Source organism: Haliotis rufescens, unplaced genomic scaffold (assembly GCF_023055435.1).
Source record: "Haliotis rufescens isolate VD_foot unplaced genomic scaffold, xgHalRufe1.0.p SCAF_322, whole genome shotgun sequence".
Classification (NCBI taxonomy): Eukaryota; Metazoa; Mollusca; class Gastropoda; order Lepetellida; family Haliotidae; genus Haliotis; species Haliotis rufescens.
The window spans coordinates 1-13517 of NW_025964027.1; the positions used below are offsets into that span (position 1 = coordinate 1).

The 13517-nt window shown below is 46.3% G+C and overlaps 1 protein-coding gene across 1 annotated transcript; it reads left to right on the forward strand.

Annotated features, from left to right (window-relative positions):
* Positions 1-2423: 2423 nt before the first annotated feature.
* On the forward strand, positions 2424-4159 carry LOC125371972 (acid ceramidase-like; the record flags this gene model as incomplete). Its single annotated transcript, XM_048380742.1, has 3 exons — positions 2424-2612; positions 3482-3538; positions 3983-4159. Coding segments are annotated over 3 exons (336 nt in total), but the record flags the coding sequence as incomplete, so codon positions are not given.
* Between the last annotated feature and the right edge of the window lie 9358 nt (positions 4160-13517).

Consider the following 13517-nt stretch of genomic DNA (forward strand, 5'->3'; position numbering starts at 1 on the left):
CTCCTGAGGGCTGACCTTGAAGGTACTCCAGGAAGCTTCCCTCCTGAGGGCTAACCATGAAGGTACTCCAGGAAGCTTCCCTCCTGAGGGCTGACCTTGAAGGTACTCCAGGAAGCTTCCCTCCTGAGGGCTGACCTTGAAGGTACTCCAGGAAGCTTCCCTCCTGAGGGCTAACCATGAAGGTACTCCAGGAAGCTTCCCTCCTGAGGGCTGACCTTGAAGATACTCCAGGAAGCTTCCCTCCTGAGGCCTGACCTTGAAGGTACTCCAGGAAGTTTCCCCCCTGAGGGCTGACCTTGAAGGTACTCCAGGAAGCTTCCCTCCTGAGGGCTGACCTTGAAGGTACTCCAGGAAGTTTCCCCCCTGAGGGCTGACCTTGAAGGTACTCCAGGAAGCTTCCCTCCTGAGGGCTGACCTTGAAGGTACTCCAGGAAGCTTCCCTCCTGAGGGCTAACCATGAAGGTACTCCAGGAAGCTTCCCTCCTGAGGGCTGACCTTGAAGATACTCCAGGAAGCTTCCCTCCTGAGGGCTGACCTTGAAGGTACACCAGGAAGTTTCCCCCCTGAGGCCTGACCTTGAAGGTACTCCTGGAAGCTTCCCTCCTGAGGGCTGACCTTGAAGGTACTCCTGGAAGCTTCCCTCCTGAGGGATGACCATGAAAGTACTCCAGGAAGCTTCCCTCCTGAGGGCTGACCTTGAAGGCACTCCAGGAAGCTTCCCTCCTGAGGGCTGACCTTGAAAGTACTCCAGGAAGCTTCCCTCCTACCCCCCCTTTGTATGATACTACTGATATTCTGTTTGTCCCTGACTCGTGTGACTTTTTTGTTCTGGACATTTTTGGCCATTTTGTTGACACTGCTTGTACAACACACGCAGTTCTACAGCCCTTACACTATTCCATTCCTTTCGGCTCCGCTAGCGTCTCTCATAATCTGCAAACACAAGTAGTGACGAATGCCTCAGTTCTGAAAAAGATTGTGAGCCCAGAATAAAGTATCCATCCTTCAGTTAAATGGTTGAAAGATATCGTCACCCAATTATACGTAGATAAAGTATTTCATGGTTACCTTGGTGATGGTTGTCCTCAATGTCGCTATGATGTAGCTGTCGTAGAGCAGACGCCGAGGTCAAGCAGAAATTCTGCCGCCATGGGTCACTCGCGCTAAGCAGTTGTCCCTTCTCCTTCCTCTGTCCTTCTGTAGTACCCCTGTGAGGGTTACGGGGTTATATAGCCCGCCAGGGGGCGTTTCACAAAGCGATCACAGCGCTACGACTGCCGCCCATGTCAAAGTATCGGTGATACGAGAGTTGCAGGGGTATAATCTCAGTATTCCAAACGTGTCGACAATTCCATATTTGGGCATACCTCGGCCTACCTCTCAGTGATTTACAGTCCTTTTGTAGCAGTGGTGATCAAATTTATTTTGAATAAATTGTAATATACCTTGAATTTATTTTTGCTCCGATAAATGATTAACGACGAATTATGTTTGTATATAGATATTGCAAATGCAAAATTGACTTCTTGAGTGCGATTCGGTATGGGCATGTCCATTTGTTGTGAAACGGACATTATGACCAAAATGTTACACATTATTATACATTGTTGTACCTTTTACACTTTATTACACATTATTATACTTTATTACACATTATTATCGCAGAACGGGGCCTCGCTGTATGGGTACTCTGGTTCCAGGGCAGTGTAATCTCGTGTACTTCGGTTCCAGGGCAGAGTCATCTCGTGTACCCTGGTTCGAGGGCAGTGTAATCTCCTGTACTCTGGTTCCAGGGCAGTGTAATCTCGTGTACTTCGGTTCCAGGGCAGTGTAATCTCCTGTACTCTGGTTCCAGGGCAGTGTAATCTCGTGTACTCTGGTTCCAGGGCAGTGTAATCTCGTGTATTCTGGTTCCAGGGCAGTGTAATCTCGTGTACTTCGGTTCCAGGGAAGAGTAATCTCGTGTACTCTGGTTCCAGGGCAGTGTAATCTCCTGTACTCTGGTTCCAGGGCAGTGTAATCTCGTGTACCTCGGTTCCAGGGCAGTGTAATCTCCTGTACTCTGGTTCCAGGGCAGTGTAATCTCGTGTACTCTGGTTCCAGGGCAGTGTAATCTCCTGTACTCTGGTTCCAGGGCAGTGTAATCTCGTGTACTCTGGTTCCAGGGCAGTGTAATCTCCTGTACTCTGGTTCCAGGGCAGTGTAATCTCCTGTACTCTGGTTCTAGGGCAGTGTAATCTCGTGTACTTCGGTTCCAGGGCAGTGTAATCTCGTGTACTCTGGTTCCAGGGCAGTGTAATCTCGTGTACTCTGGTTCCAGGGCAGTGTAATCTCCTGTACTCTGGTTCCAGGGCAGTGTAATCTCCTGTACTCTGGTTCCAGGGCAGTGTAATCTCGTGTACTCTGGTTCCAGGGCAGTGTAATCTCGTGTATTCTGGTTCCAGGGCAGTGTAATCTCGCGCGACAAGGATGATGCTATTGACGTGTGGCCGATGGCGTCAGCCGGAGGCTGGTACGTCCTGGAGACGAACTACGACCACTGGGTGAAGCCTTTGTTTCTGGACGACCGACGGGGCCCGGCCAACCAGTGCATGAGGGAGACTACACAGCAGGTGGGGTAGAGAGGAGGTGGCCCTGGGGTGGGTAGAGAAGAGTGTCCCTGGGATGGCTAGAGAGGAGGTGGCACTGGGGTGGGGTAAAGAGGAGGTTGCCCTGGGTGGGTAGAGGAGTGGCCCTGGGGTTGGGGAGTAAGGAGGTGGCCCTGGGGTGGAGTAGAGAGGAGGTGGCACCGGGATAGGGTAGTGAGGAGGTGGCCCTTGGGTGGGTAGAGGAGTGGCCCTGGGGTGGGTAGAGAGGAGGTGGCACCGGGATAGGGTAGTGAGGAGTGGCCCTGGGCTGGAGTAGAGAGGAGGTGGCACCGGGATGGGGTAGAAAAGAGGTGACCCACGGGTGGGTAGAAAGGAGGTGGACGTCGGGTGGGGTAGCGAGTAGGTTGCACCGGGGTGGTTAGAAAGGAGGTGGCACCGGGGTGGGGTAGAAAGGAGGTGGCCCTGGGGTGGGTAGAAAGGAGGTGGCACCGGGATGGGTAGAAAGGAGATGGCCCTAGGCTGAGATATAGAGGAGGTGGCCCCTTGGTGGGTAGAGAGGAGGTGGCACCGGGGTGGGGTAGAGTGTAGGTGGTCCTGGGGTGGGTAGATAGGAGGTGCTCCTGGGGTGCGTAGATAGGAGTGGTCTGAGGTGGGGAGAGAGGTTGTGGCCCTGGGGTGGGTAAGAGGCGACTAACGGGATCGGGTGGTCAGGCTCGCTGACTTGGTTGATGCATGTCAGTGTATTACAATACAGTAGATTGATGCTCATGATGTCTATTTACAGACTGCCTTCATATAGCTGGAATATTGCTGAGTGCGGCGTTAACAACAAACAAATACTATCTCTCCCTGCGTGCGTGTGTACTAGCGCATGGCTTGGTCTATTTTCACAGGGGGTATCTCTTCCTGCACTGTTCAATGTCCTGTCAACGAAGCCCGTCCTTAATAAGGTATGTTTGTAGTCTCGAAAACAAGGTAAAGCTTACAACACCTTAATGTGTTCAAGACCCGCGAAGATTCCAGGGTAGAATAGGTCTTCAGTAACCCATACTTGCCGTAAAAGGCGACTATGCTAGTCGTAAAAGGCGACTAACGGGATCGGGTGGTCAGGCTCGCTGACTTGGTTGATACATGTCATCGATCCCAATTGCGTGGATCGATGCTCATGATGTCAATCACTATATTGTCTGGTCCAGACTCGATTATTTTACAGACCGCCGTCATATAGCTGGAATATTGCTGAGTGCGGCGTTAAACAACAAACAAACAAACAAATCAGAGTTGTCACCCCTTTCGCCATTTGTTTTGACGTTGCTATATCCCCTCCGTTATAGTCAAGTGATACATGTCTGCTTCAGCTTCATAAATACCGGCGTTCATCTTTTCCTGTTTAGGGAACCGTCTACACAGCGCTGATGCACGTGGAGAGCGGCCATCTTGAAACCTGGATCCGAGAGTGTGAAGACCCGTGCCCTCCATTTTGATGTTGATATAGAAAACTATGGATTATATTTGTTAATCAATAACAGACATATATAGTGTTTAGTCAGTAAAGGTTGTTTACGAGGACATGTTGGTGTGCTTATTTCAAACCTATTGGGTGGGTGAGTGGATGCATGAATTTTGAGCCATAGTCTGAAAGGTTCCATTGTCCCAATATTGATGCCCGCCGGCTGGGTACGATGTCATACTATCCGTGACAGACATTGACGTCACACTACCCGAGACAGACAACGATGTCATACTATCCGTGACAGACATTGACGTCACACTACCCGAGACAGACAACGATGTCATACTATCCGTGACAGACATTGACGTCACACTACCCGAGACAGACAACGATGTCATACTACCCGAGACAGACAATGACGTCATACTACCCGAGACAGACAACGATGTCATACTACCCGGGACAGACAATGACGTCATACAACCCGAGACAGACAATGGCGTCATCCTACCCAAGACAGACAATGTCATACTACCCAAGACAGACAAGACGTCATACTACCCGAGATAGACAATGGCGTCATACTACCCAAGACAGACAATGACATACTACCCGAGACAGACTATGACATGCTACCCAAGACAGACAATGACGTCATCCTATCCAAGACAGGCAATGATGTCATACTATCCGGTCGCTATTTGGCTGAAATAATTCCGATGCGACGTTATATTTTAACTCACTCACTCACTCATACTACCCGAGACAGACAATGACGTCATACTACCCGAGACAGACAATAATGTCATGAGTGTAGTTTGATTTGACGACACTCTTGTGGGTCCAGTATTTCGAATCGAACTCAAAACGTAGCGAATGGTTCCAGGGTTTTTTATGAAACTAGAATGGAGATAATATACCCTGTTATATCGAGGACGCCCCGCTCCAAGTTGGACTGTAGATTACATGATGAGGTCACTGACGTTGCTATTTGCGGCACAAAGCACATATATGCCTTTCTACACATAGAATAATAGATCCACACTATAAAGTACAATACTCTGAGCCCGCCATAACGGTACCGCACTAAGTCCTCCCCGGTGGCTTGCACCATTAATCCACGGATCACTTTATCCCTGGAGTGAGAAGTGCGTCGGCCCTTGTACTTGCTTCATAACATCTCTCTATTTTACCGACTCCATTTGTGTTTCCGTCTAAAAAGGGAGATGAAATCTGCGGCAATCGGCCGCTAATCAATATATGGGCGTTAGCGTCAGCCGGCTATACGGTCCCTAACTATAATCACGTACCACTCGACATGGACAGGGAAGTGACACTTAAAGAACGCGGAGATCAAACGTACTTGCATCTTGTTACAGCAGCTGATATTAGGACGTTACAATACAACAAGATGTGAAAAGAAATGGTGATTTGTTAGCTCACCTTATCTGTAGTATTAATGTTTGTTAACCTGTATTCGTAGATGACAGGTGGGATGAGTGAGTGAACTGTTTAACGCTGTCAGCAATATTACCGTTATATCCTGGCGGATCGTACATCATACGACAAACAACAACACATAATCTGGCACCGTAAATCTAATAGGGACATTGTATCTATTTTGTGGTAATCCACGTTTCGCAAGACAGATAACTCTTTATACTCGACGTCATATGGAACAGCACTGAACCGTATATCGAGGTTTCCGTGACTACGCATAGCCAGCAGTGGGTTGTTGTTCTGGGAGACCCGGGGCGACAGATGTCGCCTTCATGTTCTCATGGATCCACGCGGGGATTCCTTGGTTGAATCCCATGTTTTTCATAGGACGACCCCCCACAGTGGGGATTCCGGGTAGAATTGATGCCCAGCAAACTATCCTGGTATTAAGAGACGGGTGGATCGGGTGGTCAGGCTGGGTGACGTGATTGATGGTGTGGATCGTTGCTCACAATATCAATCACTGGGTTGTCTGGTCTAGCCGCCGTCATATACCTGGAATTTTGGTGTACAAACGCATACACAAAAGCACGCTCTTACGCACGCACGCACGCACGCACGCACACATGCACGTACACATAGGATGATTGTGAATCATCCTACCCCGACAACTCCCCCTGCTACCGTTCCCCGCATGGTCGTCTTCAGTCAAGGCTCGGTGAGTCACAGGCTGGATATCGCCGCTTGCGGCCTCAAACAACATTTCCTCCCTCACTCGCTCCAGGTGACAAGTCGCTACCAGTTGTAGTGTGATGGTGTTATTGTTGTTACAGAGGTCGTCACGAGACAGGAAACCAACCCAGAAAGGGTGTTTTTGTTACATAGAAAGTGGGTAATTATTGTCTGCGCAGTGACCGTTATTTCTTCCTCTGAATGACGGGTGTAATTGGCGACACTAGAGTTAACCTGACGGAAATACCGCAAAGACACGGTACCAATCAACGCTGACACATTTAACACGTGATTATTAGAAGAATTCGCGCTCACAATCATTTCAGCTTCACACATTCGTGTCACGCCACCAGTTCTCTACAGTCCGTGTTTCGTGTAACACTTTACACACACACTCAGTGTAACATTACGGGTTTATTGTTACAAGTCCACAGTTTGTTGTACTCTATTTTGTCCGCAATGAGCGGACGTCAACAGTTCGGCAATGTGTACAGACCCTGTGGGGATTATTGCTGTATCAGGCTATTCTATACGTGTGTAATGAGCGACTGTCAACATCGCGCACCTGCTGTGTAGAACCACTTGTAAACATGTGGCAGCCATACACACGTCACTGGCGACAGGCGTGTGGCTGGTTCTCTTGACGAGTGCTTCCACATGCACTGGTTTAAATCCATCACACCTCAGACGCGTATAGCTTCATGCAGCTTTAGACAAGCATAGTTCCCCTTAGTAGAGTCATGGTAATTCGACTCAAACCTCAATTTCTAATATCTTGCTTTCTCTTCTCTTCTACCATTCTCTGTTGGTTTTTGTTTTGGTTTGTTTGTCGTTAAACGCCGCACTCAGCAATATGCCGGACGGCGGTCTGTAGGTATTCGTGTCTGGACCAGACAATCCAGTGACTGACATCATGAGCATCGCTCCACGCAATTGCGATACGATGACAAGTGTCAACTTAGTCAGCGAGCCTGACCACCCGATCTCGTTAGTCACCTCTTACGACAAGCATAGTCACCTTTTACGGCAAGCATGGGTTGCTGAAGACCTATTCTACCCCGGATCTTCATTGGTCCGCTCTGTTGGTACTACATATTGATATATGTTACTATATGTTGATATATGTTACTACATGTTGATATAAATTACTACATGTTGATATGTTACTACGTATTGATATATGTAACTACACATTGATATATGTTACTACATGTTGATACGTTACTACATATTGATATATGTTACTACATATTGATATATTTTACTACATATTGATATATGTTACTACATCTTGATATGTTACTACACATTGATATATGTTAATACGTGTTGATACGTTACTACATATTGATATGTGTTACTACACATTGATATATGTTACTACATCTTGATATGTTACTACATATTGATATATGTTACGACACACTGATATATGTTACTACAGACCCGTGAAGATTCCGGGGTAGAATAGGTCTTCAGCAACCCATGCTTGCCGTAAAAGGTGACTATGCTTGTCGTAAAAGGCGACTAACGGGATCGGGTGGTCAGGCTCGCTGACCAATTGCGTGGATCGATGCTCATGATATTAATCACTGGATTGTCTGGTCCAGATTCGATTATTTACAGACCGCCGTCATATAGCTGGAATATTGCTGAGTGCGGCGTTAAACAACAAACCAAACCAAAATATGTTATTACATGTTGATGTGTTACTACATATTGATAAATGTTACTACATATTGATATCTGTTACTACATATTGATATATGTTACTACATATTGATATCTGTTACTACATATTGATATATGTTACTACATATTGGTACATGATACAACATTATAAGTTGTAGCAGGATCACGAGGGGTACATGGAGTAGTATGCGTTAGGTTAGGTTTTATACCACATTGGTGTATGTTACTACATGTTGATATATGTTACTACATGCTGATATGTGTTACTATATGTTGATATATGTTACTTTATATTGATATATGTTACTATATGTTCATAAATGTTACTACATGTTGATATATGTTACTACATGCTGATATATGTTAGTATATGTTCATAAATGTTCCTACATGTCGATATATGTTACTACATATTGCTTTATGTTACTAAATGTTGATATATGTTACTACATGTTGATATATGTTACTACATAGTGTTTTATGTTATTAAATGTTGATATATGTTACCACATGTTGATATATGTTACTACATTTTGAATTATGTTACAAAATGTTGATATATGTTGCTACATGCAGATCACTGTTATCACATATCAGCAACTAGGTAATAACGCTTGTTATCATATACCAGCAACTAGGTAATAACGCTTGTTATCATATACCAGCAACTAGGTAATAACGCTTGTTATCATATACCAGAAACTAGGCACTAATGATTGTTATCATATACCAGCAACTAGGTAATAACGCTTGTTATCATATACCAGAAACTTGGCACTAATGATTGTTATCATATACCAGAAACTAGGCACTAATGATTGTTATCATATACCAGAAACTAGGCACTAATGATTGTTATAATACACTAAGACCTGAGTGGTAGTGCTTGTTATCTATCTGACTAGTCATATTCTTTTCGGAGTTCTTGTATAGATCATCAATATATTGTACTTGTTTTAATCATGACATATTTTCACGTTATATTACTTCTGTAGCTGTCTGCGTCTAGATCGATAAGACGTGGCAGTAGAACGACTGTCCGGATCGAATAACTGTCTGAATATTCTAACTTTAGTCCTACTAAGTAACTACAACAGCTTTAACATGTATGTGTGGTATTGCTTTATATAAACGCTGGTCAGCCAGACGCGGGCGTTTTAACGCATGGTCACAGGTTATAAGGCGCCATGGGCCGAGCCTACTGGAACACTACATACATGTTGCGTGGATAATCCACTTTAGTGACTGAAAGACATGCGGAAAGCAATATATAAATACCTACGTTTTCTGGCGGCAGAATGACATGGATAGAACTCTGTGCACACCCAATGTCGACAGTGTTATACAGTGGAGCTCCACTCTCGCCTGTACTGACAGCGCTGCTGACAGTTGCCCACGCGAGTGCGGCCGCTGACCAATGACTGGCCGTTACAGTACGGCGTGTATAACACTTGTATATCTTGATTGGGGGTATTGCCGTGCGTTATGAGCCGTATACAGCCGGGGTGTATTTCAACGGCTGGTGTGATGTGACAAGAGAGGATTATGCACGGAGACATGGAGGTAGGTTGCTAGAAAACGTTTCAGAATGCCAAACACAACACAACCCATCTATACTGACTATCATATCATTTCAAAACTTTTATTGCAGGTTGAATGATTTAAAAAACACACATCTTTTTTCACAAGCGTTTGCACTTCTTGGTGAGTATCAAGGTGTAAGATCGCGTGACATCGTTGACCTCACAGATAATAACGTGCAGATCACGTTACACACGTCTGCATCAAAGGGGAGAAATATTTCACAACCATGTATTTACTACTTGGTCATTGTTCTTAGAAACACAACACAACCTCGCGGCTGTTGGCTCACTAAGTCCCCGCACAAGGGTGGGCATGTGTGGTCGACTGGTGTTTGTTGTTTAACGCCGCCCTCCGCAATATTCCAGCTATAGGACGATATTCTGTAAATAGTCGAGTCTGGACCAGACTGTCCAGTGACTGACATCATGAGCATCGATCTACGCAATTGGTATACGATCAGTGTAGAAATTAGTTACTAATGTCCAATGACCAGGAGGGCTTTGAATGGCAAACATTTCGACAGACTTTGACATCAAATTACGCCTTAACTTGATGATTCGTAGAAATATATATGTATTGACAAGAATTTTCAACTAGATAGTCGGGCCAGCTTTACGGAAATGTTATTGTACCAATTAAAAGGTCACTAGGTTTGGCTGCTATTTCGAACACGCAATTGGGATAGGATGAAATGCATCAAAGTTAGTGAGCATGACCACAGGATCCCGTTAGTCGCCACTTACGACAAGCATAGGTTGCTGAAGACCAATTCTAACACGGATCTTCACGGGGGACAAGCATGGGTTGCTGTAGACCAATTCTAACACGGATCTTCACGGGGGACAAGCATAGGTTGCTGTAGACCAATTCTAACACGGATCTTCACGGGGGACAAGCATAGGTTGCTGAAGACCAGTTCTAACACGGATCTTCACGGGGAACAAGCATGGGTTGCTGAAGACCAATTCTAACACGGATCTTCACGGGGGACAAGCATAGGTTGCTGTAGACCAATTCTAACACGGATCTTCACGGGGGACAAGCATAGGTTGCTGAAGACCAGTTCTAACACGGATCTTCACGGGGAACAAGCATGGGTTGCTGAAGACCAATTCTAACACGGATCTTCACGGGGGACAAGCATGGGTTGCTGTAGACCAATTCTAACACGGATCTTCACGGGGGACAAGCATAGGTTGCTGTAGACCAATTCTAACACGGATCTTCACGGGGGACAAGCATAGGTTGCTGAAGACCAGTTCTAACACGGATCTTCACGGGGAACAAGCATGGGTTGCTGAAGACCAATTCTAACACGGATCTTCACGGGAGACAAGCATAGGTTGCTGAAGACCAATTCTAACACGGATCTTCACGGGGGACAAGCATGGGTTGCTGTAGACCTATTCTAACACGGATCTTCACGGGGGACAAGCATAGGTTGCTGTAGACCAATTCTAACACGGATCTTCACGGGGGACAAGCATGGGTTGCTGAAGACCAATTCTAACACGGATCTTCACGGGGGACAAGCATGGGTTGCTGTAGACCAATTCTAACACGGATCTTCACGGGAGACAAGCATAGGTTGCTGAAGACCAATTCTAACACGGATCTTCATGGGGGGAAAAGCATGGGTTGCTGTAGACCTATTCTAACACGGATCTTCACGGGGGACAAGCATAGGTTGCTGAAGACCAATTCTAACACGGATCTTCACGGGGGACAAGCATAGGTTGCTGAAGACCAATTCTAACACGGATCTTCACGGGGGACAAGCATGGGTTGCTGAAGACCAATTCTAACACGGATCTTCACGGGGGACAAGCATGGGTTGCTGAAGACCAATTCTAACACGGATCTTCACGGGGGACAAGCATGGGTTGCTGAAGACCAATTCTAACACGGATCTTCACGGGGGACAAGCATAGGTTGCTGAAGACCAATTCTAACACGGATCTTCACGGGGGCCAAGCATAGGTTGCTGAAGACCAATTCTAACACGGATCTTCACGGGGGACAAGCATGGGTTGCTGAAGACCAATTCTAACACGGATCTTCACGGGGAGACAAGCATAGGTTGCTGAAGACCAATTCTAACACGGATCTTCACGGGGGACAAGCATAGGTTGCTGAAGACCAATTCTAACACGGATCTTCACGGGGGACAAGCATGGGTTGCTGAAGACCAATTCTAACACGGATCTTCACGGGGAGACAAGCATAGGTTGCTGAAGACCAATTCTAACACGGATCTTCACGGGGGACAAGCATGGGTTGCTGAAGACCAATTCTAACACGGATCTTCACGGGGGACAAGCATAGGTTGCTGAAGACCAATTCTAACACGGATCTTCACGGGGGACAAGCATGGGTTGCTGAAGACCAATTCTAACACGGATCTTCACGGGGGACAAGCATGGGTTGCTGAAGACCAATTCTAACACGGATCTTCACGGGGAGACAAGCATAGGTTGCTGAAGACCAATTCTAACACGGATCTTCACGGGGGACAAGCATGGGTTGCTGAAGACCAATTCTAACACGGATCTTCACGGGGGACAAGCATGGGTTGCTGAAGACCAATTCTAACACGGATCTTCACGGGGAGACAAGCATAGGTTGCTGAAGACCAATTCTAACACGGATCTTCACGGGGGACAAGCATGGGTTGCTGAAGACCAATTCTAACACGGATCTTCACGGGGGACAAGCATGGGTTGCTGAAGACCTATTCTAACACGGATCTTCACAGGGACAAGCATAGGTTGCTGAAGACCAATTCTAACACGGATCTTCACGGGGGACAAGCATGGGTTGCTGTAGACCAATTCTAACACGGATCTTCACGGGGGACAAGCATGGGTTGCTGAAGACCAATTCTAACACGGATCTTCACGGGGGACAAGCATGGGTTGCTGAAGACCAGTTCTAACACGGATCTTCACGGGGGACAAGCATGGGTTGCTGAAGACCAATTCTAACACGGATCTTCACGGGGAACAAGCATAGGTTGCTGAAGACCAATTCGAACACGGATCTTCACGGGGGACAAGCATGGGTTGCTGAAGACCAGTTCTAACACGGATCTTCACGGGGGACAAGCATGGGTTGCTGAAGACCAATTCTAACACGGATCTTCACGGGGGACAAGCATGGGTTGCTGAAGACCAATTCTAACACGGATCTTCACGGAGGACAAGCATAGGTTGCTGAAGACCAATTCTAACACGGATCTTCACGGGGGACAAGCATGGGTTGCTGAAGACCAATTCTAACACGGATCTTCACGGGGGACAAGCATGGGTTGCTGAAGACCTATTCTAACACGGATCTTCGCGGGGGACAAGCATGGGTTGCTGAAGACAAATTCTAACCCGGATCACGGGGTGGCCGACTTTTGAAAGCGGATATAGATGGACTATATATAGCAGTGTACCTGCATCGAGACTTGTGGTCGACCAATGGCACAATATTGATCAGACAACTCCACAAAATACTTTTCCTAAAAACCGACATACTGTCATACATCCCATAATTTCATATATTCTCGTTTCAACGGGTAAATTGTAGACACAGAAATCTCCGTAATGCATGGCCTGCGATCTACCTTCCCGCCGTATATCATCACAGTCTGCGTTGTGCCATTCAACTGGTCACAGTCTTTTTTAACAATCTTAATGTAGTTGTTTTATTAAAAAACTGAACAATTTCAATGAGTTAATGTAACTTAAGAGTTTAGACAGACACATCAAACACGTGTAACCCTGTGTTTCTAAGCGCACGTGGTATACACCGACAGCTAGAGTGTGTATACTAACTACCCCTCGAGGACCGTACATCCCAGAGACGATCAACACTCTCAGGAAAACTCGTCCACTTCTCGCGAGGACAGCCAAAAGCCCGCTAACACATATACCAGTCAGTGAGATATACAACGCTGTCAACGTATCTCCTTCACTGTCTTATAACATGCGTAAAAGGGGTGCGCGAGCAACATGGAATTTATGACAGTTGGTAGAGTTAAG